This window comes from Ambystoma mexicanum, chromosome 2p, assembly GCF_040938575.1.
Source record: "Ambystoma mexicanum isolate Mex_15411 chromosome 2p, UKY_AmexF1_1, whole genome shotgun sequence".
In the NCBI taxonomy this organism is placed as follows: Eukaryota; Metazoa; Chordata; class Amphibia; order Caudata; family Ambystomatidae; genus Ambystoma; species Ambystoma mexicanum.
The window spans coordinates 548,195,898-548,222,509 of NC_090923.1; the positions used below are offsets into that span (position 1 = coordinate 548,195,898).

General features: G+C 45.4%; 1 protein-coding gene and 1 long non-coding RNA gene across 2 annotated transcripts in view; one reads left to right on the forward strand and one right to left on the reverse strand.

Annotated features, from left to right (window-relative positions):
• Positions 1–26,612, forward strand: part of DNAH1 (dynein axonemal heavy chain 1) — a 3,604,831-nt gene that overhangs the window by 1,318,064 nt on the left and 2,260,155 nt on the right. The window contains exon 25 of the mRNA XM_069644003.1: positions 2,570–2,749. Within this exon, the coding sequence (XP_069500104.1) occupies positions 2,570–2,749 (180 nt within the window). The remainder of the gene's footprint in view (positions 1–2,569; positions 2,750–26,612) is intronic.
• Positions 16,088–26,612, reverse strand: part of LOC138566545 (uncharacterized) — an 89,311-nt gene continuing 78,786 nt past the window's right edge. Inside the window, exon 4 of the long non-coding RNA XR_011301955.1 lies at positions 16,088–16,160. This is a non-coding gene — a long non-coding RNA (uncharacterized lncRNA). The remainder of the gene's footprint in view (positions 16,161–26,612) is intronic.

Here is a 26,612-nt window from a genome sequence, read left to right on the forward strand (position 1 = left end):
GTCAAAAACCTCAATGAAAAATCCCATGAATTATATTTTCATCTTTTCTTAAAAATGTTTCAGCAGTTTGAGGAGATGCATATATTATAGGGTAGTTTTCAGTCATCTACCCAGAGGTTCTCTCCAGTGATGTCTCCCCAAATCTTGAGGCACTCTACTTATGTTGGCTCGATCTGTGGAGTTTGCTTTGGGTTGAGTGTTTCTCTCCAGTGATTGCATCAGATTTGGCAACTTGAGATCAGACTCATGAGAGTTGTTACTGAAGAGCCCAGCAGAGAGAGGTGATGGGTATATTTGTTTATACCGATTTTGGTGTCATTTATGCACACAGAGGCCTGAGAGCGAGTTTCGCGTTACAAGAAATAAAAAATAAATTAGTTATAAAGACAAGCAGTACAGCCACCCAAGCAATAATACCTGTTTTCTCATCTTAAACCCTTTTCTTATCCTAAACCCACCCAGCAACTCCCTCTGTCTCCTGCTAGCACAGTTTAAACAGTAATAGCACAGGAATCTAGGCCAAGAGATCAAAGTCTGATAGGACACTTTGAACTAAATACATGTTTGCCACAAGTAACAAAAAGGGCACCTTTTGTTTGTTTTGTTTGTTTATTTGGTAATGCGCACCAAACCCTTAGGTAGCTGGGCGCAGCAGTTTAGTTGGAGGTGCTTTTAGGACCCGTTATTGACAAAATATGCAGTAGTGCCACAGAAGACCTGTTGATTAGATTTATCCATTAGTCTGAGACTGCGTCATCTTGCAGATAACAAGAGAGTAAGTATCAGTAGCAGTTCTGGGAGGCTATTCCCAACAGAATACTCAGTCATCACCCCAAGCAGAGGAAACAAATGAGCTTTTGGAATCGGATAGTCAACCCTCTCACCAATGAAGGATTTGACCTACAGTGAGAAACCCCACATAACTGAACAGTCTCACCAAATATGTAAAATTGAGCCCATTTCCCCAACCCCCTCCTACACTCTCCAGCTCTATCAAGGTAAAACAGATCTGGCAAGGACGGTGGTAGTTACCAGCAGTATAACAGCGCGTATTGTACCTTGTACCTTGGACCTTGGAGCTTGGATGATGGTCGAGGACTTTCCCACCCTACTCCAAATCAATGACCAGGAGCAATCATTGAGAGCGGATGCCAAGTCCTTATTCCAGGCATTTGGTTCCTAAATCGAAGTGCATTACAAGAGGTGATTGGTGTTTTCCTGTGGAGGGCATAACATAGTGCAATAACAGTGCAATCCATTTTGTTTTATAGGGGGCGGAAATCAATACGTTTGAAGCCTGCATGTTTTTTTCCAATAGGGGTTATTACCCTTCCACCACCCCTCCTTTAAACCCCATGCAAGGTCCAGTGCTGTAAATGGAAGTGCTGTAGTCAGCCCTTTTCTGTCAACAAATAATCCTCCTTCATTGGTGAAAACATTAATGGTACCCATCTGAAACAGATCCTCGCAGTTTGCAGCAGACCCCAGCCTGAAATTATCAGAATGACTTGCCTCCTTGGCCTTGGATTGAAAGTGGGATTACCAAAAAGAAGACTGAAAGGAGAAAGAAACAAAGCATCTGCCTCCCTTCAGAAGCATCCCATCCCACACCTTAAGTTGGTTATCAGAAAGATGTAAACAAAATTATGTCTGTGGACTTGGAATACCCACAACTGCTACCAAATGGGGGGGCCAAATTGATCCATAGATAACCATGATTTCTCAAATAGTACTTGGGCCAATTATCCTAAGGCGCTCAGTTGGACAGCATGATAATATCCCAGGATATTGGGGTTCCTCACCCCATTCGTCTGCTTGGGTTTCAATAATATCCTCTGGATTCTAGGTTTTTGTCATGGACATGTGAAATGTAGAAGGAACATTAGCTTTTTTTCCAGCTTTCTAGTCTGGAGATACTTAGAGATGTTCTGGTCCGGTGAAAGGCAACTACTGTTCTCAGAGTATCTACTTCCTTCTTCATGAAGATACACTTAAAAATCACTAGTTTTGCAATGTGTGACCTTAAACCCTGAACAAGCAGCATCAACGCAGTGGTTTCCTTCAACATTGAAGGAAGAGAACGTTCAGTAACCCGGCAGACAAAAATCACACATTCAGCAAAGATAAATACATTGTGCATCATAGAGAAATAGGTGTTATAAGGGGCTTGGTGAGATTTGGCTGATGTGGAATAAAGATGGACTCCAGTGGGAAAAGAGCATATTGAATCCTGTCAAAGAGAATGTAACAACACATTGTAAATATGCCCCATACCAACAGACAAGACACTCTTACTTTGTGATGACTGCAAACATCTTTGGTGTAGCGTGGTCCCAACCTTGTAGGAGGCCATGCAACTTCCAATAAAACCTTTAATTTTTGAGTGGCTGTTACTGAGGTTAAACCTGTTCCTCTCAACAGATGGGTTTGGAAATTGCTGTCTATTATTATGGTCATCTTCATATATGCTATGAATTTTAGGAATAAGAGTAGAGATTGAACCATTGACACTGCCTACTTTTTCTAAGTGTGGTCATACTTCCTGTCGGTTTCCCATCTCTTTCTTCAGCTTATGTTCCAGCCAGATCTTGAGATTACTCATATGTACTCAGGAGAAGGAGAGGAGGTAAAGCTGTCTGCTTCGATTTATCCCACTGGCAACGTTGAGGACTGGCTACATGAAGTGGAGAGGATAATGAAAGCAACCGTGAGAGACTACATTGAGCGCTCTGTCAAGGTCTATACAGAGGTGAGTCCTTTAAACCAATCACATAGTATCCTGCTTATTTTATCTCCGCTCCTTTCTGAGATAGGTTCCAGGTGTTCAGAGAAAACGTGGCATGTTGGGAGATCACCTGATTTCCAAATAGATCACAGCTTCTAAAAAGCCAATTGGTTTGAATAGGGTATACTGTCCTATAAATAAAATCTCCTACTTTGCATATTGGCACTCCACCTTTGCATTTGGGCCTTTCCACACATCACTTGATGCACTACGCCCTTTCTTTATTCTTTGACCTACTAGTGATGCCTGTACATTTGCTACTTTACATAACTGCAACTGAGAATTTTGATTTAACACAGCTCTGCTGTACACCAATTACAATCCGTTATATGTATCTAATCAGTAAATGTACATACCTCCTGGGTTTCTCTTCATGACATAAGGTCAACAGAACACATGTGTCAGGAAAGTATTGTTGAACCACTTTTATTTACAAACAAAATGATGGGTGGGGTGAATGCCTCTAGGGCCTATGAGGCCTACTAAGACTGAAGTACTAAGTGTCAACATGGATAACTCACTGTGTTGCAATAACCGCTACTCTTACCAACTCTACACTGGATTACTTAAGAAGTGCATTGTACCTTGACATCCCTGGGTGGGTTTCAATTGAAATGTCCACAACTGATTCAGAATGCAACAGTTTGCTTGATTCACTATCTCCCTAAGTTTACTTTCGTTTGTATTGCACGTTGATGGCTCCATTGGCTTCCGGTCCAACAACGGTTTCAATTTAGGATTCTTCGTCTAATATATAAATGCCTACAAGGCTTAGCTCTTTACATACTTGTGAAAATGTCCCTTTATTCACCTTCAGGCATGATTCAATCTTCTAAAGCTCTTTTGCTTTCGGTTCCTAAATTTAAGTGCAATGGGTCGTCCTACTCTATAACATTCAAGCTCTTACTAACCTGCTGACTTTCCATAAATTGCTGAAGACCTTTCTTTTTCAATAACTCCTTTTTGCCAGGTGTGCCTCAATTTTTACCACTCTGTATGCGTTTATAAATGTCATATCACTAATCTTGCATTAGAACAAGAGGTTTTACCTATGTTTCCATAACTTTGGTAATCGTCTTCTGAAGAACTTAAAACAATTACTAAAGGTATTAGGCTAGTTAAACACTATATAATGCAAGAGATCATCAGTTCTCACTGAATTTCCCATTTCAATACACAAACCCAGTGATATAGCACCCAACTTGCATCTTAACTTCACCTACCAACAAGAACTTCTCCCCCTGCTTACTTTTACAGGCTAAGATATTATTGCCCTCTAGCCACTTGTCGCCCTCCTGGGCTGATGTTGATACCATTTATACACTCCTACAAGCAAGTATTTCTTTCCCCTTGCTTAAGGTCTTTATCAGGCTGTGATATTTCCATCTGCCAGCCACTAGTAACCCTTCTGTTTGAGACTTCCTATTCTCTGTCGTTGGCATCATCCAGGGTTTGTAACATAGCCTTCAGCAAGCATTTGGCTTCTTTTCTTCAATTGATCTGGTGTCTGAAGTATGGCCGTCAGTAGGCTTATAGCTTTCGTTCTCCCTCATGGCCCGGTCTCAGCCAGTGCCTGATATATTGTCAGGATTCAACGAAGGCGGGGTACAAGGACTAGATTGGGTGTGAGAACATACAGGCATAATTGTGTTCAGGCACTTACAAGGGGTTGGGAACAAAAGAAAATGCACACAATCTTCCTTAACCACTAAGTCCAGAGTTCTGTAGCTGTCCGCTCACAAGATAGAGGATTGGGCTGTAACCCAGGGCAAGATGGTGCTTTCCCTCAGTAACATTCCACTGTGGAATGTTAAGGACAGGTTGGAGGTGAACACCGTTCCCAACTGCCTTTCATCAGAATTGTCATGAGAAGAAGTCAGGTTTTGAGTTAGCTCCTATAGGGCCCACAATTGGAAAGTGACCAGCACAAGACTTTTGAAGATTCCGGAAGATCAGCAGCAGCAACTGTTTAATGGTGGGAGCACTACGCTTTGAGAGCTTGTTCATAGCCATTTAATATTTTCAATTCATTTGTTGTGGCTGCAGAATTGACAAAGTCAGAGATTTCATTTTTTTTTCTCTAATGTTTAAAAGTACAGTATAACGAAGTGCAGTTTGTGAAAAAGAACAACCTTTAATGTAGGAGCCTGACTGAATTTCATTACTCTTTCTGGCTGTGAGCCGAAAACATTATACTGTTGCCGCTCTGTGTGACCTCGCGCTCAGATTGGAAAAGCGTAATTGGCTAGCTCAAGGGTTTTCATGAAATGAGTTACTGGAGAACTTCATGTTACTGAAAACGAAACCAACTGTTAAGTGTGGAGATGCATGCTGGCCACTAGATGACATTCTTATGTTGCGCATCCCGCTAGGTGTCAGAGCTGATGCTGAAGAATCCTGCAGGAGGGAAGCTGGTCCTCTAAACCCCCTAAGCCTGTCTGCCCAACAATTCTGTAATTATAAAACTGCCGGACAGACAAACCCAAGGGGAAAGGGGAAGTGGATTGAGAGAAAAGAGACAACAAGTCTGGAACTCTCTGGAACTCCTACTGCTGGCACTTCTGTCTGTCTTTGCAGGAAAGATCTGGTATTAGTTTTTCAGTAGTGTTCCTAAAATAAAATGCAGTTTTAGAACACCTTCTTCTAGTTCAATACTCAAAACTAATCATGTGATTAATAGATTTAAATACCTGTAGCCTAAGCTCTGATTGCTGTTAGGCTATTTAGTTTCTTTCGTGATAGATGATTAATTGTATGTAATCTGCTGTGACTTGACTCTGGACATTGCTTCTTTATATATATTTTCTTCTTATTCACTCTCGAAAATGTCCTTAAGGATAAATATAAAAAATAACTAAATCTCTATACCTATATATATATATAAATATATATATATATAATTCTTTAGAACTTAACTTAGGAAATTAAAAACTATACCTTGTGCTATCTTCGTTAAAGATCAGATTATGTGCAAATGATGAATTAAATCGGAAGAAATAAACTTCTTAACTTCTTTAAGTCTGTAAAACACCTTCAAAGTTCTCTCGTGTCGATACGCGCTTGTGTTGAAGAAAAAATATTTTCAAAAATGGCAGCGACGCAAAACTACTTCTTTAAGTCTGTAAAACACCTTCAAAGTTCTCTCGTGTCGATACGCGCTTGTGTTGAAGAAAAAATATTTTCAAAAATGGCAGCGACGCAAAACTACGTCTTTGGGTCCTTTTTTCTAATCGCGCGCTTCCAAATATTCACAGTACGCGCTCGTGAGTACTACGGACTTGAGAATGCTCTTGTAGAAAATAACCGAAAAGGTACGCGAGCAAAACCACGCGACTAGCGCTTCAAAAATAAACAAAGAAAAAATTGTATTAGTATTTTAGCTGTTTAATATTAGTAATGCAACGCTAAAACCGCGCGCATAATCAAAGATTACAGAACAAACAGTTTTCACAAAAATATTGTTCAACCTTGGTTAAAAAACAAAACATTAAATTTCTCTTGCATTCCAGTAATGAAACTCCAAAAAATAAAGTCCACAAGTCACTTAGCTTAGTCTTTTACTGGATAACTGAATACAGCTGCTCAGCATCAATTCAGTGGCAAATGGTTCTCCGGATACAATGCTTCAGCTTCAGAGTTCTTTGAATATTAGATACTTTCTTCAACTGCAGACTTACATTAACTTGAATACTAAGTTCTATGTAAAACTCAATGTTTTCAGTATACTATCACTTAAGATTTTAAAATATATTATATCTATAGGAGCTAACTAAAACATGACCTACTCTAATAAAGACTTCAATGAAAGGCAGTTTAGGTTTGTAAGCAACATTCTAAATGACATCACAATACTGCCTGCTATTAACTAAACCAATCACTGTTGAGAAAGTGTTCCACCATCTTGGCTTGGGGACATTTCATCTTTCTAATGAAAGTTAGTTGAGGAAAGAAAATGAAATTAACTAAAACAGAAAATGCTCTAGTTTCTAAACAGAATGTATTTAATATTTTAACCCCTGAAATAGTATTTGCAACATCCTATTCTCCTAGGAATCTTGCTAATGTGAGATATAGAATGTGAAAACCTGACACTAGGAAAGCTCTGATTAGGTAGAAAGTAAATACAAGAGTTAGACTTTTACCCTATTTAGAGGACAATGCAGGATCCAGCGGAGTTAAGCTGCATGTTTTAGCTGCATCAAAGTCACTTAGAACTCATTGCTCTTAGTAAGACTCTGGCGGCCATTTTCCTTGACTTTATGGTAGTTGTAGTTTTTTAGTTCAAACAGCTTTAGTTCTGGGGAAGACGATAACAAATTTTATCTTAAAACTAAATATCAAACATTTGAAAAGACATTTTGGAAAAGCAGAACTATTTATGAAAACATGGGTTTGAAAGACTTCATTTTTAAAAGAAGAATTGGAGTGTTCAAGGTGAGGAAAGTTACAAATTGCATTCAAGCTTGCTGAAGTAGGAAAACAGACTGAACAAGAAAAGAAGCAAGGTTAAGTTTGCTAATACTAGAGTGGAACTTAAGGAATTCTTCTAAAGTATTCGGACAGAAAGTGACAAAGTTGTTTGCAAACTGGAATTCTATGCGCACAAGGTGCATCATAACAAATTACAGCTGAATAAAATCCTGTCCGCATCGGAGGGTACACAGGTAATTTTGGGAGAGATTAAAGGAAGGCTGGGTGTTTTTAGGCATATAATAACATTATTTAATTATTGTACAGGGAGCCCAGCAATGAACCAAGTAGAGCTCCAGAGTATTTTGTTATTGTATCCAATTCCCTTTTCCCCAAGGCTTACCTGAGTCTTGCTGGAAATAATTGAATCAGTAGGACACAGAGCAGTCAGTGAGGGACTGTGGGGTTCAGCAGCTTCCACAGAAGAATAATGCAGGCTTTCCAGACATAATGACAGGCCCAAGTTGATCTTTCCCATCCAAGCTGCCATGGATCCCAGAGGGTTCTCACTGAGTGCGTTGGGTGAGGTTCTGGTTGAGTTACGCCAGGAATTGAGGGTGGCCAAGAGCAAACATTTAGCTTTAAGTGAGAAAGTAGAACGTTTGGGTGACCAGATGAAAGCGATGCAGGCTCGGGCAACTCAGTTACCTATCGGCAAGTTTGATGATGTTGAGCCTCCTGTCACGCTCACCTGATTCCCACGGAGGCGCAGGTCTGGCTTCGAGTGCTGATGCTTCTTCAATGGTGAAGCGCAGGACTCTGAGGATGGACAGGGCCCCTCTACTCTGGCTTCTCTGGCTCGCAGGAATATTCCCCTTTGCGTGAAAAGGGAGTATTACCTACTGACGGTATAATGCTCAAGCCTCCCACTCCCTTCCAACCCTCCACGATACCCTTCCACGATTCCCCGTGAAGTCTCACCTTAGGGTCTGGAAGGATGAGTTCTCCCTCCTGCTTCTGATGCAGGGGTGCGTTGAAACCCAGTTACTTCACTGGATTGAGGTTTGATGGGAGTTCAAATAAGCTTGACTATTCAGGTAAGGCGCTGTAAGAGTTCTGTAGCAAGTTCAAAAGTTCAAGCTTAATATTGATGTTCATTGTCGTATTGCAGCAAGCGCTAACGCTTATGTCTTTTTCCCCTTAGGGGCCGGGGTTCGGAATGCCGGAGATATGGCGCCGACCCGAAGTGAAACGTGCAGTTCCAGTAAATGACAGGTAAGTTCTGGATGAGCGTTCGGGTAATGTCTTTGCATTCGCTCATTCAATGTCTTTGTCTTTTTTCCCCATAGGGCCGGGGTCCGGAATGCCAGGAAGCGGCAGGACCCGAAATGAAATGGGAATGACCCAACAGGTAAGTCTTAGAAGGAAACTGAGCTTTTCCTATTCCCTTCCTTCTCTCACCTTGTGTTCTTGTCTTTTTCCCTCTAGGCTCTGGGAAGTGGCTGCGGATCCGGATGATCGCTGCTGAAGATGGAGGTGCCCAGGAAAGGTGAGTGAAATGCAGCGCTGCAGCGATCGAAGCGAAATGCTTTTAAAAATGATGTCTTCCCTTTCAGGATCGTCGGTGTGATGTCTCCGTGATGCAGCTTTAGCAGGTAAGGTCTTCTTTTTCTCCAATTCTCTCTTAGCAGGTGACCCAGGATGCTGACAGGCGTGGCTGAAGTCCAGATGCAGGAGCTGACACGGTGAGCGTCCAGCTGCGAGGAGCAGAACAACGCGAAGCGTGAGTTGCTGATCGGGCGTGGTTTAAATAGTTTTGGAAGAAGTTCCAGGTATGTATCCTTCCACCGATCAGGTATGTATCCTTCCCCGACCACACTCAGGTGGAAAGTAGTACCACAGGTAAAGTAGTTCCATTCAGGCCTCAAGAGGGCCTGGAAGTAGCAGCATGGTCTGCATCAGGTAAGTGCACATTTAAACACTTGAACACATGTCTAGCTTTATGAGCCTGGCGCCTAAGGCTCCAGGACAGGGGTCCAACATGAGCCTGGCGCCTAAGGCTCCAGGACAGGGGTCCAAAGGGCCCCAGCTTGGGCCCGCTGGCACTTCCCTGGGGGGAATGATGCCTGCCTCTGGGGTTGCTGGGTCGGACCTGGCTCCTTGGAGGTAGGCATCATGACACCTCCGTATTTAACTCAGGAGGAGGGGCAGGAAGAATTCAATAAACATAAGCTATTCAAAGGCAGGGAATGTCATTAGCCAATTCCCTTAGCTGTTCCAGAATGTTCCGGGTGAGACTCAATGAAGTTCTATGTCTTTGTTACCCATTGCGAATTACATTTGTGTCCTCCGGAGGTGTTCCCTTCTGGAGCTTCTAAGGTAGCCTTCAGTCTCTCTTATCTGGTCGGTGATGCAGCTTCTTGGGCTGTTTTTCTGGTCAGCCAGAAGAGTCCACTCTTAAGCGATTGTTATGCATTTTTGAAAGAGTTCAGAAAGATGTTTGACAGGCGACAGCTATCGCAGGAGGTAGGTGGAGAGTTGGTGGAATTGAGACATGGAAGCAAGGAGTTAATCAGTTACGTCACACAAATCAAAGCATAAGTGTTGGAGACAAAATGGCCAGAGAAAAAGGGCAACCTTATTCTATAGAGGTTTGAAGGAAGAGCTTAAAGCTGCTCTATCTTCTGTGGTGGATCGAAATTCTTTGTTTGAAGATCTGATTGCTCTGGTTATGCAACTAGATTTTTGTCTCAGCGAACATAAAGGAGAATGTAGGAGAAGTGTCCCTGAAGTTAGACAGAATTGAGAGAACTAAGGGTAGTAGTAAGTCGAGAGTTTAGACCCTCAATCGAGAACAAGGAAATCTTATCCAAACCCAGAGGCCCTTTGTCTAAGGAAGAACGCAAGAAGAGAGTGAGAGAAGGACTCTGTATGTATTGTGGAAGAGCAGGGCATTTGTTGAAAGATTGTCCCAAGGTAAAACATAGAATTCCCATGTCAGTTCTGTAAGGACGGCATGGTATCAAAGTAAGACAGACAAAAGTGACCACAATTCAAGACTGTTTATTAAACTGTAAAATGGGTGAGATAAACGCCTAATCTAAATCTAAGATGGGAGCAAGCTACGCCCATCAAATAATACTGTCCTGGTGGAGTCTCGTCAAATAAAAAGGGCCTATTCGAAGAAAACCTATTGCCAAGCCTTACCGCTATGCTACAAAATAGTATGGGATAGTGTTCACAAGAAATGAAAGAAGTGTTCACAAAAGGATAAGTCTCCCTTCCCCACGTTTTTTTAGCACAACACAAAGTGGTACTCTTGAGCACATCACACTTCTTGGCTTTTCCAGCACAAGGTTACAGTTCATTATCAGGACCTTCTGTGTCCAAGTCTCTTTCATGTGAAGTCTTTTGATTCAGAGGACCTGAAGCATCATAAACAACAAAACCAAAGTTCCTTCTCTTTATCTTCACATCGAGTGATTACTCTTCACTCTTTGATCCCCCTCAGCCGGGCTCAGATCGTTCTCGGTCGTCAGCCTTCCTCATTTGGGCTCAGACCGACCACTCACTGTGGACATCCCTCTGTCAGGTTCATACTTGTCGTCACAATGTAGTTCACATAGCTTTTTCACAGAGTGGGATTCACTTCCCTATGCTTTTCTCCTGATGTCCCTCAATCGGGTTTACTACGGCCTTTCAATCATCTCATGATATGTAATATTCAAAAGTCTCAATGTCTTTTTAAACAATCTCACAATGTTCAAGTTAGGTTGCCCTCATCCGGGCTCAGACTTTCCAAAGCCCTTGCCAATTGTAAACAGAGACTTCCAGAGGGTGATCACGTCTCGCCAGGTCACTCTGTTAGCCTATGGCAATTGCGGGTTTCACAAAAACACAGTTCGCACAGCGTTCCCCTCAATCGGGCGCAAGCGCCTGTTTCACAACTCCCTCAGTCGGGTTCACAATTTCACAATTGTTCAAACTTCCACAATGTGTCGAGGACTTTTGATTGTACAAGGGGTTTGACTTGACCCTTGTATGACCACCTTGACACCTCATGCCGGCCTTCCCTATGACCTCTTGGTACTTGTTGTTTCATCACTTTTTTACTTTCACATTCTGTTGCTTTCAGGAGAGGGGTACCAGCTAGAGACCTTCCGATGAGCGCCCATGTGACGCCGGGCCACTCCATCTCTGGTACCAAGTTTGTTCAAAACAAAGACCTCTGTCTGTTTATCTTTTAATGTTGCCACTGCAACCTAGAGTCTAGCACAGTCTTGTCCACTATCAAGTTCTTCCGACTCATTGGCTGTGCTGAACTCGTTTGAGTTTCTTTTGCCACTGGAGTCAAGGACAGTACCACGATGGCAACCGCGTCTCTCCGCCCTGGCTATCAGTGCAGGAGGGTGTCACGCTCACCTGATTCCCACGGAGGCGCAGGTCTGGCTTCGAGTGCTGATGCTTCTTCAATGGTGAAGCGCAGGACTCTGAGGATGGAGAGGTAGGGCCCCTCTACTCTGGCTTCTCTGGCTCGCAGCAATATTCCCCTGTGCGTGAAAAGGGAGTATTACCTACTGACGGAATAATGCTCAAACCGCCCACTCCCTTCCAACCCTCCACGATACCCTTCCACGATTCCCCGTGAAGTCTCACCTTAGGGTCTGGAAGGATGAGTTCTCCATTCTGCTTCTGATGCAGGGGCGTGTTGAAACCCAGTTACTTCACTGGATTGAGGTTTGATGGGAGTTCAAATAAGCTTGACTATTCAGGTAAGTCGTTGTAAGAGTTCTGTAGCAAGTTCAAAAGTTCAAGCTTAATAATAATGTTCATTGTCTTATTGCAGCAAGCGCTAACGCTTATATCTTTTTCCCCTTAGGGGCAGGGGTTCGGAATGCCGGAGATATGGCGCCGACCCGAATTGAAACGTGCAGTTCCAGTAAATGACAGGTAAGTTCTGGATGAGCGTTCGGGTAATGTCTTTGCATTCGCTCATTCAATGTCTTTGTCTTTTTTCCCCATAGGGGCCGGGGTCCGGAATGCCAGGAAGCGGCAGGACCCAAAATGAAATGGGAATGACCCAACAGGTAAGTCTTAGAAGGAAACTGAGCTTTTCCTATTCCCTTCCTTCTCTCACCTTGTGTTCTTGTCTTTTTCTCTCTAGGCTCTGGGAAGTGGCTGCGGATCCGGATGATCGCTGCTGAAGATGGAGGTGCTCAGGAAAGGTGAGTGAAATGCAGCGCTGCAGCGATCTAAGCGAAATGCTTTTAAAAATGATGTCTTCCCTTTCAGGATCGTCGGTGTGATGTCTCCGTGATGCAGCTTTATTTTTTTTATTTTATTTAATATTTATATTGCGCCGGTAGCTCGCGAGCCTCGGGGCGCAGAAACAAGGACACGAGAACGGACGGAACAGATAGTGATTAGACAGAGCAGACGGGACAGTCACATAGAATTAAGCTAACTGAGGTATATGCCGTGATGGCCGTTTATTTGAAGATATGGGTTTTTACCTGTTTGCGAAAACGCGAGTAGTTGGTTTCCAGTCTAAGGTGGTCTGGTAGGTTGTTCCAAAGGTTGGCTGCAAGGGTTGGAAAGGCTCTACCTAAGCCACTTTTGAGTTTGTGAGGTGACGTAGCAATTTTAACAAGTTGGGATGATCTCAGTGTTCTATTAGGAATGTATGGTTTGATCCTAGTTTTTAAGTAGGTTGGTGCCTTTCCGTAGATGCATCTGTGAACGATGGTTAAGGTTTTGAAATGCACCCTATCTTCGATTTTCAGCCAATGAAGCTCTCTTCTGGAGTTGTTGATATGTTCTGTTTTAGTTTTGAGCTTGACAATTCTTACCGCGTTGTTCTGTACAATTTGGTAGCTTTGTAGGCATTGCTTGGAGGCACCCAGGACTAGAGCGTTGCCATAGTCAAGGCGCGATAAGATGGTGGCTCTTGCTATGGTCGCACAATTTTCCTCGGATATGAAAGGTCTGATGGCTTTTATTTGACGGAGGTGGTAGGCACAGTTTTTATTGATGAACTGTACTTGGGCGTCCGCACCCAACGATGCTTCTAGCAGCATACCTAGGGTTTTAACCTTGCTTAGGACCGGAATGGGGGTATCTTTAATGTGGAAGGATGTGTAGGATGAGGGTAGCTTAGCACGAGCAGAGGATGAGCCGAAAATCATGAGTTCCGTTTTTTTTCCGTTTAGGCACATCCAATTGGAGTCCATCCATTGCTCCACGTGGTTGTATATCGTGGTAAGTTGGTCGCTATCTTTCTGATAATTGCCACTTAGTTCGAATACAAGCTGTGTGTCGTCAGCATAGTTAGTGAAATAGGTGTTTATGTGGTCTAGAACAAGGCATAGGTATTTTAAGTAAAGATTGAACAGTAGGGGTGACATACTGGCCCCTTGGGGAACTCCACAGAGGTTTTCTTTTTCAAGGGAGAACTTGTCCCCCCAGTGCACTCTGGATATTCTGTTTTTTAGAAAGGACATTATCCATCTGATGGCTTCATCAGAGCAGTTGGTAGTCTTTTTTAGCGCATTCTGGAGTAGGTTATGGTCGAGGAGATCAAATGCGGCGCTGAGGTCGAGTAGAACGAGGAGACCTGTCTTACCCTTGTCAATAATACCGAGCATTTTGGTCTGCAGATCTAACATGGCCGTCTCGGCACTGTGTGCGGGGCGAAAACCAGACTGCTGTGGATGGAGGGAATTAGATTCCTCTACGTGTGCCTGGAGCTGCATGGTGGCGATCTTATCCATGATTTTGAGGATGAAGTTGCAGTTTGTTATGGGTCTGAGATTATTCGGATCGCGTTGGTCGAGATTGGGTTTTTTTACCAGAGGGGTTACTGTGACCTTTTTGATGGCATTAGGGACTTCCTGATCTCTAAAAGAGGCATTAATGATCTTTGTCAGGATGGGGGCGAAAATGTCTGTTGTCCAATATTATCTTAGGTGGAATGATATTCTCTGCACAGGTAGTGGGTTTCATGGTCACCAGGCTTTAGCAGGTAAGGTCTTCTTTCTCTCCAATTCTCTCTTATCTCCCTTTGCAGGTGACCCAGGATGCTGACAGGCGTGGCTGAAGTCCAGATGCAGGAACTGACACGGTGAGCGTCCAGCTGCGAGGAGCAGAACAACGCGAAGCGTGAGTTGCTGATCGGGCGTGGTTTAAATAGCTTTGGAAGAAGTTCCAGGTATGTATCCTTCCAGCGATCAGGTATGTATCCTTCCCCGACCATCCCCAGGTGGAAAGTAGTCCCACAGGTAAAGTAGTTCCATTCAGGCCTCAAGAGGGCCTGGATGTAGCAGCATGGTCTGCATCAGGTAAGTGCACATTAAAAGAACACTTGTCTAGCTTTATGAGCCTAAGGCGCCAGGACAGGGGTCCAACATGAGCCTGGCGCCTAAGGCGCCAGGACTGTGTCCAAAGGGCCCCAGCTTGGGCCCGCTGGCACTTCCCTGGGGGGAATGATGCCTGCCTCTGGGGTTGCTGGGTCGGACCTGGCTCCTTGGAGGTAGACATCATGACAGAGGGTTCCATGTACCGTTGACATCCATCACACCATTCGCCAGCTGCGATTCCCAGTCTTATGTTTCCTTTGTCGGAGGCTTCGCGTGCCTGGGTTGAAAAGGGCAAGGGCAACTCCCTCCTTAATGTTCTTTCAGGTCTTGACGCCTTTCTCCTCCGTTTGAACTGCCGTCCTGCTACCTCGTGCGTTCAGCCTTGCTCAGAGTGTGCTTTCGTGCTCCGCCTTTTATCCCTATGGGGAAAGGGAAGGAAAGTCAGGTGTATGTAATTCTCTGCAATTGCCTGACTCTGCCAGACCCTTGTGTTGGGACATTATGAGGTATACAGCTCTGGTGTTTCTCAGTTGTCTTTCGTGGTAATCATTCTGTTAGAAAGTGTTTGTGTCAAGAAAGGGGGGGGGTTGAGTTTTTAGATCTCCTATGGGGTCAGATGGGGTAAAGGTGTCATAAGGAAGGGGGTACCGTGTCTCACCCTTCGATGTCCCACTTCCACTCCCCAAAGACCCCTCACCCAAGTGATCTTCCCACACTGGTCCACCCCCAGGAACTGGATCCATTAGGGATGGCTGTGTCCTGGCCACCTGGAGGACAGATCCCCAGGGACTAGTGAGTGAGACACCTTCAGGTTTCTCACAGTTCGGAACTCCGAGGTGGTGGCAAATACACTACAATCAGCAGTCCCTCATCTCACCATGACCGTATCCTTCTACTTAGCTGGGTAAAATTAAGGGATGTGGCCCAGTGATGTTGGATTCGGGGGCCACATGAAATGTTATGGATTGGGGCTTGGTCAAGTCTTTTGGGAATTCCTGTGGTACAAAAGTCTAGTCCAGAACAAGTTAGGGCAGTTGATGGTTCACAACTCTCTTCAGGACCAATTACTCATGAGACTGTTCCCCTTTGGATGGAGATGGAGGGAGGACATGAGGATGAGTTAGTGTGGGAGTTAATAGATGCACCACAATGGCTTCTGATTTTAGGAATGCCCAGGCATATGCTACACAATCCCTTGGTAGATTGGGAGAAGCAAGGAATACACTTTAATCTAATTTCTGTACCATGCACTGTCTGGGTGGGAGGCTCCGACATGTGAAGTTGTCCTTAGAAAGCAGAGAAGGTAATGAGGTGCTTTGGATAGCGCAAGGTGGTTCCAAGGGTATCACCATAGGACCAGTAACGGGCGAGTTACCGAGTTGTTACGATTAATTTTCGACCGTGTTTGATGAGATGCAGGAGAACTCCCACCCCATAGGCCCTACGACTGTAAAATAGATCTTGAAATCGGTGTTCCAATCCTTTGCAGCAGGATATATGTGCTTACTGAGAAAGAAAATTAACATTTAAAAGGATATTTGGAAGAAAATCTAGCTAAGGGTTTCATTGGTCCATCTCGGTCTCCTGCAGCTTCACCTATGTTTTTCATTCTGAAAAAAGATAAAACCCTTAGAATGTGCATGGATTACCACATACTCAACCGTATCACCATCAAAAATTATTACCCTCTTCCCTTAATCTCAGAGATGCTCAATCAAATTCAGAGCTCAAAGATTTTTACTAAGTTGGATCTGTGTGGGGCGTAGCATCTGATTAGAGTGCGGGAAGGAGACAAATGGAAGACGGCATTCAAAACAAAATTTGGGCTGTTCAAATATTTGATGCTGTTCTGGTTGTGCAATGCACCCGCAGCCTTTCAGGTCTATATAAATGAGGTCTTGCAAGAATATTTGGATACATTTGTAATAATTTACATTGATGACATTTTAATCTACTCAATGGATGAGGTTCAACATCAGGAACATGTTAAAAAGGTTTTACAGAAGTTGTATGAACACAATCTATTTGCTAAATTAGAAAAATCGCAATTCCATACAGAGTTAACTGAATTCCTGGGTCTTATCATCTCACCTCGAGGATTGGAAATGGACACTCAAAAGGTTCAGGCCGTAGCAAGTTGTCCTTCTCACAATTGCATCAAAGAAGTTCAACGTTTTTTAGGCTTTGCCAATTTTTGCCGACAATTCATTAAGGACTTTTCTTTGAAAGTTTCACCCATTACCCGGTTACTGAAAAAGGGGTTAAGTTCCATTGGTCAACTGAGGCAGACCAGGCATTTCAAGAACTTAAGAAGAGCTTTGTTTCTGGACCTATTCTCATTCATCCTGACCCAGGTCAACCATTTTTCCTGGAGGCTGATGCTTTGAATTTGGCAGTCGGAGCGGTATTGTCACAGCGACATAAGGAGAGAGGGCCAGCTACATCCAGTAACATATTTCTCTAAGTAGTTGGCTACTGCAGAGATTAATTATGCTATTTCAGATTGGGAGTGTCAAGATCCCAGCAGGCTATGACCGTTCCCTTACCTTGCCCTACCTACGGCAGAAACGTTCTCCCTGTGTGCACCATTCTGTGACCCTTCCTTTTTACCAGCGTTGGAAGTTGCCATGGCGATATGCCATCTGGAAGACACGCAGACGTTGCTCTACACCGCTGTGTTGCACTGCAGCATGGTCGGGACGCCCACGTGGCTTCCTGCTCCGTTTCGTAATGTACGCTCTGCCCCTCATTGCTTCCATAAAAAGATTGCCGTTACCCGGCATTGGTGCTCCTGATTGAAGTAAGTACATTGAAAGTTTGTTGATCTTCTGTTTTTTTTTTTGCTCCTTGTTTACGGACTGCCTGCCTTAGTTGCTGTTTCCTTGATTACCCACCTTACGTCGATTACCTTCTGCCTCTCCCTGGATTGCCTCTGCTTAATGGAACTGCCTTGTTTGCTTAACCGCACAATGCCAAAACCCCATTGCCTGTCCCTGGATTGCATTTGCTTCTCGTGCACAGGACCCAGGATGCCTTGGGGAACATCATACCGTGCACCTACCCGACACTAGTGCGTCCCTTGTGCCGTTCGGGTTCCTAGCTCCTTACTAACCTTCCCTTCTTTCCGTTTTAGCTTACCTCTGGAATCGAACCTTTTTCATCAATTTAATTTCCTTGACTACCTGCACTGCCAATTCCTTGGTAAGGATTCTTACTTGACTCAGCCCTCTTCCCTTAAGTAAGCTCATAGGCTTTGTTTAATTACCCTTTTCTTGTGTATCATAGTGGAAGATTTAAGGCCAGAGAATCTGCTTATAGATGAAACCCAGTGCCAGTACATGCACTCATAGATGAACCCAGTGCCAAGTTAGGAAGTAAGTTCTCTGGTCTCATATTCAGGTTGTTTATGATTCATTGACCCTGTTCTAAATCCTGTCCCTTTTGAACGTTTGTGTCTTCCAACGTATTCCTCATCTTTGACAATCATGCCCAGCTTCAGCTGCTTCGGAAAACCTTTTCGGCAGAGGGCACCCTGCGTCGATGGCGTCGAGTTGATGTCCCTTGAAGGCCTCCGCCGAGGGTGACGTCATTGGGTGATAAAAGATTTTCCACAAACGTGTTTGCTTCGGAGACTTGGCGCGCCTCGTCAGTTATTTGACTACGCAGTTTCGAAAAATCATGAAAATCCTCGATAAAGAAATGTCCTTGTCCTCCACTCCGAGGACACCTCGCACTGGTTTTAAGAAGTGCAAGGAGTGTGACTCGAAAATGTCGATCACAGATCCCCATTGTGTTTGCCTGTGGTGCTTGGGGGAAGGCCATGACACTGATTCCTGTTCAAAATGTCAGTTGATGACAGGAAAAGCCCTGCGAGAACGAAAGGGGAATTTACAGGTAGGAAAGCTGTCCAAACCTTGTAAGATCAAACCCGATCGTGCCTCCACCGCTGAGTCGAGAGATAGTTCTCCTCGACGGAAGAGAGATAAAAAACGATTGAGGTCCCGTAGTGGCTCACCCCATTCTTCGTCCTTGACGAAATGATCGAAAAGGAGGCACCATTGGCCGCCCTCCTCTTCATCCTCATCAGGCGAAACCCCAGGGAGAGTAAAGTGCCCTACCAAGCAGTTGTCATCTGCGAAGTGGTAAGCATTCTGCATAGAAATGATGAAAATATTTGAAAGGCAGGGTAAGCCTTCGTCCACGCCTTCTATTGAAGCCGGTGGAGAGCGGTCTCGATTCGCCACTCGCGTGCCCTCGAGCCCGGTTGCTCGAAGGAATACTCGTCGAGAACCCTCAAGGACTCCAGTGAGTAAAAGTCACTCGATGTGACAAGCGTTCAAGATAGTCAACGCTGTCGAAGCCTGCAGAACCCACGAAGAAAAAATCTTTGAAGGGGACTGTCGATTCGTCGACACCATCCAGGCCATCAGCGCCATTGACACTGGCGCCATTGACGCCTCTGTCGACGCCAAAACCATTGGCGCCAAAAGTACTGGTCGTATCAGCTCAGCCTCCAGATCATGAGGAAACTCATAAAAAGGCTAAATCAAAGTCTTCTTTGAAGCCTACAATACCTGTGAGTGTTCCTAACAAATATTTCACCCCTTTGCCAAGGAAGGAGTATTTCAAATCCCTTTCTTTCATCTTTAAAGAAGAAGAAAGGTTTGATGACGAGAATGCCCCATTTAAGCTTAAATTTGGAACTCCAAATGTGCCTCATTTTGAAGATAGCAAGATGGAGGATCTGTGTGATACTCTACATAATGCCAGTGGCATTGATGCCTCTCCTGAATTGGAAGTTGGGAGGCCAGAACCTGGAGAGCACGCTGACTCTTCATACCGTCACCTAATGTCCAGGGTTGTGGAATATCTAGGCTGGCTAGACCTCCGGTACAGTTTGTTCAAGATGACCTAGCGGATATTCTAGACCAAGGTCCACCTACAGATCCGATTCTACCTTTCCATGTGGCTCTACAAAATAGGGTGGCCAAGAATTGGGAGACCCCTGGCACCTATCCTACGGTGGACAAATCTATCACAAGGAAATATTGCCCTTACAGTAGTGCCCCCGGCTACCTGTCCAAGCGGAGAGTCTGGTCGTGCAGACAGCCAGGGCTACATCGCACAAGGCAGCGTGCCCTACCATCCCTCCGAATAGGGATGACAAGCGTGTGGATGGATGGGCACGAAAGGCATTTTCAGGTGGGAGTATGGCCCTGAAGTCGGCAAACTCCACATGTGCCTTAGCAACATTTTCGTACACTCTGGGAGTGCATATCCATGGTGGCGGAGCACATTACAGAATGGGAGGAAAGGGACAGTTTCCTAGCTATCGTTAAGGATGGAAAGGAAGCCATGCGCAAGTCCCTTCAGTCTGGATTGGACACTGCAGACAGCATGAGCAGGTCCATGGCTACAAGAAACGTAATACGCAGATTTAAGTGGTTGCGGAAGTCAGGTTTTGCACCAGATGCGCAAGCTAGTCTTCTCAACATGCCATTTGACTGGTCTCACCTTTTTGGCAGCAAGGCTGATGAGAACCTTGAGAGGTCGCAGACCTCAAAGGCGGCTGCCAAATCTTTAAGGGTCGCTGTTGGGCAACCTCAGCCTTTTCGTCTGACGGGACAGCCATGGAGGGGGCCATCCTATCGCTACTACTCCTCTTTTGGAAAAGGAAGAGGAATGGCCAGTCAAAGAGGCCAACGGAAAATCCCATGTGGTGGACGAGGTAAGGGTGCAAAGCCAGCTCCAGCTGCAGCTACCTTGCCATCAGTGAGTCACCGGTGGGGGCAGACTGTCTCAGCATCTCGAAGAATGGCGAGCCATTACTTCAGATGCTTGGGCTCTGGAGACAATAGCCCAAGGTTATTGCCTCCCATTCATAACGCAGCCTCACACCAATCCACCAGGGAAACGCTTTTTGAGGATTCCAGAGCTGCTCCTTGTGCAGGAAGTATTAACCCTGCTAGAGAAAGGTGCTATAGAACCGGAACCTGTAGCGGAGAGGAACAAGGGTTGGTATTCCCCTTACTTTTTGATCTCCAAGAAAGACAGAGGAATGAGACCCATCTTGGATTTGAGATACTTGAACAAGTTTCTGAAGAAGGCCAAATTCAAGATGGTTACACTTTCTCAGATCCTTCAGGCCCTCCAATTACAGGATTGGTTGGTGTCATTGGACCTTCAGGATGCTTAGTTGCATGTGCCAATCCATCTCAAGCACATAAAAAACCTGTGGTTCGCCATTGGTGGCTTGCATTATCAGTTTCGGGTCCTGCCATTCAGGTTGACCTCCTCCCGAGGGTCTTCACCTAACCGTTGGTGGTGGTGGTAGCGCATCTCAGGAGAGGGTGGGTTCATGTCTACCCCTACCTGGACGACTGGCTGATATGGGCGCCGTTATCCCGAACAAGCTCTGGATCATCTCAGTCACCTGCAACTCCCTTCACAGACAGGGCTTCTACTCAATTTCAAGAAGTCACAGGTGACACCTTCCCAGCCGCTCCAGTACATTGCAGCTGTACTAGACACATCCTTGGGAAAGAGCTTGCCACCCAAAGCGAGGGGCCAAGACATTCTTCAGATGGTTACCAAATTTCAAACTGCCCAGAATCTTCCGGTCTTCGGTTTCTTGAGGTTGCTCAGCCTCATGGCATCCTGCATTTATCTGATGCCAGAAGCCCGCCTGCGAATGAGATCCCTTCTATGGGCTCTAAGAACACAATGACCCCAAGTCTCAGGAAAGATGTCGGACCGACTTCAGGTTCCAACCAGAGTCTCAAAGGATCTTCTGCGGTGGGCCTGCGAGAACAGTAGTCTGAAGGGAGAACATTTTTGGCAGCCATGGCCTGAGATTACAGTAGTGACGGATGCCTCACTCACAGGGTGAGTAGCCCACACCAACAGTCTGCCAGTCGGCGGTTGTTGGTCTCCATTGGAGTCCAAACTACACATCAACCTTTTGGAGCTGAGGGCAATCAGACTAGCGCTGAAGGCCTTGCTGCCCTCTGTCAGGGGAAAGAATTTCCTGATAATAACCGACAGCACAGTGGCCATGCATTACCTCAACAAGAAAAGAGGTGTAGGGTCACTACCACTGTGCAGAGAAGCAATGCAGCTCTGGTACTGGGCAATTCAAGAAGGAATCTATCTATCAGCAGTTCACCTAGCCAGGGAGTAGAACACAATGGCGGACGCTCTGAGCATGCAGAGCACAGTCTCCCACGAGTGGGAACTAGCGCAGAAAGTCCTTCAAGCGATCTTTGCCCTTTGGGGAACCCCTCAAGTAGACCTGTTTTCGCCGGGATCAACCGGACGTGGGAAAGATACTGCTCAAGGGAATTTCCTGAGAGGAGCTCTAGGAGACTCTTTCATGGTGGATTGGGAGTTCCCACTGCTATATGCGTTTCCACCGATCCCCATCATTCCTCAAGTAATCAGGTGGTTGAGACGGTTCAGAAGCCGCATGATCTTAATTACCCCAGATTGGGCCAGGAGAATGTGGTACCCGGACCTTCTGGATATGTCCATCTATCCTCCAATACGTCTTCCACAAAGAGAGGATCTTCTCTCGCAAGGGGAGGGACAGGTTCTCCACCCAGAGGTCAACACTCTGGAAGGTTGATATTCAAGGATTGGGACCTCCCGGATGACGTGATAGAGGTGTTGCTTTCGGCAAGAAGGCCAGCAATAAAATCTCTGTACCGTTGCCGTTGGAATAGGTTTTGCGACTGGTGCAGAGAAAAGAATGTTGATCCTTTTCTATATTCAACTCCGAATGTGTTCTCTTTTCTCCTAACATTAGCACACAAAGGTCTTAATATCTTAATATTGGCACCATTAAAGGTTACCTGGCAGCACTTTCCATATTTAAGCGCTCTTTGGAAGAATGCTCCTACTTCAAAATTCACTTGATAATTCAATTTCTAAAAGGGCTTAAAAACGTGTTCCCACCTTCTTCCTTTCATGTTCCAGTTTGGGACCTTAAGCTGGTTCTTAAATTTCGAATGTGAGCCCCATTTGAACCTTTGCACACAAGTCCATTGAGGTATTAACCTTTAAAACCATATTGTTGATTGCACTAACACTGCACGTAGAGTGAGCGAGTTGCAGGCACTTTCTTCCAGGCCACCGTATACCATATTCCACAAGGACAGGGTTGTGTTGAGGGTAAAACCCTCTTTCCTGCCTAAAGTTGTATCGGATTTACATTTGAATCAAAAAAATGTTCTGCCAGCGTTTTACCCCCCGCCGCATCCCAGTAAAGAGGAGGAGAGGCTCCATAGTTTGGACCCTAGAAGAGCTCTAAGCTTTTATATTTCTAGGTTCTCTATATTGAGAGTGGACGACCAACTCTTTATTGGATACTCTGGACGGAAATTAGGACAAGCTGTTATTAAACAGACTTAGTCAAGGTGGATCATCCTTGGTATTTCAGAGTGTTACAGATTGGTGGACAAGGATCCACCAGAAGGTTTGCAGGCTCATTCTATCAGGGGCATAGCCTCTTACGCAGCCCTGCAAAGGGGAGTACCCATTAGATCCATTTGTGAAGCTGCAGCATGGTCATCTTTGCATACATTCACCAAACATTACTGCTTGGATGCGTCCCACGCTCAGGATGTCTCTATTGGTAAAGCAGTGCTTTATTCTGCCTTATAAAAGATTGTTCAATTCTCCACCCTCCTCCAATCCTACATACTGCTTTGGGAGTCTATCAAAGATGTGAATACGTAGGAGGACACAATCCATACTTACCAACTGGTAACGTTCTTTCGACTGGATGTTCCTCCAACGTATTCCTCATCGCCCTCCCATCCTACCCCTGTGTAGAATTTCCTATGCTGTTACAGATTTCGTTCTCGCAAGGCTGATTTCTGCCTGCCAATGCTAAAAGCAACACGAAGAGGAGTGGGGAAAAACAGAACTGAGGCCAATGGGCGACATGCGTGCTACTTATATCACCCGATGATATCACCCTAGACGTAGACCTTTGAGGGACATCAACTCGACACAGGGCGACCTCTGCCAAAAAAGTTTTACGGAGCAGCCGAAGCTGTACATTATTATCATTGATGAGGAATACGTTGGAGGAAAATCCAGTTGAAAGAACGTTACCAGTTGGTAAGTAACTTGTTCTTCTCTTGCAGCCTGGCCCTCTGATGGTGCTTTCTCCCGCTCTTTCAATTGATTTATCCCGCAATCCTTGTGTATTTAAACGGATATAGGGGTGTATCACTGGAAAGGTCACCCTCTGTGAGGAGACCTGAGCCAATTCCGGTCCAGGTTGTACTACATTGCAGTACCATGGCTGAATACCCCCAGCCCATCCTTGGTGAGTACTGACAGGGGGTTGCTGGCCATAAAGAGGCACTATCTTTTAGGCGGACGGCATACTGTAACTGTTTTAACGGATCATCAGAATCTATTGTTTCTGAAGTCAGCAAAGACATTTGCCCACGGTCGGACTGGGACATAAAATTGTCTCGGACACCAATGAAAAAATGTCCCACAGTTGTAAATTGCTATTCATTCCTTTTGCGACACTGTTTGAATAGTATACAAGGGGGAGTTTTTTGATAAAATTTGATGCAAATTGTGCATTTTAAAGAATATTTATTCAGCAACCCTGGTCAAAACTATTAGCTGCATGGTGAAGTAACTCATCAAACTGGCCCACATTGGCCAAGAAAGTGGGCCACTTTGACCAAAAAACTGCCCCATGCTAGCATTTTGCGTGTTTAGTTCGGCCATGGGCATATTGCCCTATAAGACAGTCCGTGCCTGTACTTACAACTGCAGTGGTCTTTATCTTTCTCAGAATTTGATTTTATTATTACATTTAAACCAGGAAGACAAAACGGAAAGGCAGACACCCTTTGTTAAGATGGATTTCTGAACTCTGACCTGGAGGGGCAGAGGTTCAGAAGGCCAGCCTAGTTTCTTGGAACAGGATAACCTCTGGACAAGCCAGACCAATCAGGGTAGCGATGGCGGCGGTCAAGACTAGGTCTCAAGAGGGGTGAGGGTGACTGAAAGCCCGCAATGAGCACACAAAGCAAGGGCGCTTACAAATTACTCCAGACAGGTGTTATATTAAAAATATAGACACATTTATTACAAGGCCTTTGTAACATCGACCATAGTAAAGAATCACGATAAAACTCCAATAAACCAACAGATCACAAGCAATACAATATATATATACAAGACCAAGGGGTCTAAGGAATTAGAAGCATGAAATATGCAGACCACCTAGAAGGGGAGGAAAACAGGCAGTGCAAGTAATCGTTAGACCCAGTTCGACATCAGAGGCGACCTAACTAGAAGGAAGTCCGAGCCCCACGAAGAGTGGAGCCTTGTGCTCAAAAGTACCTGCACACGCGGGTGCCAACGGGCAAAGGAGAGTCTCTTCAGGGAGATCAGGCAGTTCAGAGAGGTGAACCAAACGATGATGAACAATTCCCCGCTACGCAAGCGCAGCCTCCACTTGTGGGCAGAAGCAGGGCGCGAGTGAGGAAAAGGGTTGCTGTTTACGACAGCGGTGGAGAGCCACAGGCTCCTGCAGGAGGGCGACCGGTTAGGGTATTGACTACTCACCGGTCCCCGATGCAGGCAGACCCAGGCTTCTCTGGTTCCGTTTCGGTACTGGCAGGTTCTGATGCGATCAGCAGGATGTCTCGACGCCGTGTAGATTCCGCGACAGCAGGAGTCAGGGTCGAGGGTGTCCCAAATGCAGCGAACACGCACAAATTTGTTACCACAGCAGGGTAACTCGGCAACCACATGTATTCCAGTCCCAAAGCACACATCTCACTTCAGACCTGGGAATGCAAAGTGTACGAATCGTGTGAGAGTGCCGAGGATACGGGATTAGCAGTAAGCCCAGATGGCGGTGACAGAGCAAGGTTCCTGTGTAGGCTGGTCAGTCCACTGGAAGGCCCAGGGATGCTTCCAAAGGCTTACGTACAGGATTTGGTGAAGATGCCGGGAATAGTTGTTCCCACTATTCTAAAGGGTCGAAGCGCCAGTACAGGCCTTCTCGTTCGATCAGAGGCAGAGGGGTCTCACAGGACAACAGCAGTGCAGGGTGCCAAACCTTCAGCGGGTCACCAGCAATTCTTCGACTCAGCTTCTTAGTTGCAGGATACTTGGCTCCTTATCCTTTGTTTGTGAGAACTCAGGAGATCGACATGGTAGTGGTGTTTCCAGCCTCCACTTATCCAGAGGTCCCTTCGCGCCAAAACGGAGAGGACCCAATGGGAGATCTGCTCACAAAACACTCACACCAAACGTGGACCTATCACGGACCACGGTGGTCCCAGGTTTTCAAGACACTCTAGACTCTCTGGCACCCAGGATGTGTATTGGGAACAGACATCCCAGCCCACATCCTGGAGGCACACACAAGGCATGCGTTGTGTTTTGCGAGAAAGTGCATGACCAAATAAGGACTGCCCCGGGTCGGCTCGACCTGGGGGAAGGTGAAGGGGCAAGGCGGTCAGCGGAAAGGACAAAGAACCTCGTGGCATGGCCATTTTGAAGGCCAGGCCAACCATTTGGGCGAAACGCGGGAAGCGCGGTTAACATGGCAAAAAGGGGTTCAAAACACAAAGAAACGATAACTGCCACCAGTCCCGTCCGTGACACACTTGCACATTTCATAAGTCCAGCGAGAATTTCTAGGGCCATTGGAATGACTAGAGACCCAAGAGCGCGGTAATGTAAATTACGGTGCACTCTTGTTTCATGTTGCTCAAAAGCTGCAACATGAGGAAAGGACTAAGGGAAATAAAGTCTCCCGGTACTGACTGTCGTAAGGGCATGTCAGTTTCCCCGTAAGAATGGAGCAAAAGCCCAGAGGAGTGCGGCGGAAGGCTGCGCTTCTCCGGCAAAGTCTAGATCAGGGTGTAAAACAACAGCAAAAAGTTTGGGGGTTTGCCACATGGAAGGAAAATTACCTACAATCATGAAATCTTTCCTAACACCCTTTCACGTCAATTCCCGGGGAGTTTGAAGAATCAGGAGAATAAGTCTGCCCCATTGATTTCTGAGGAACATTT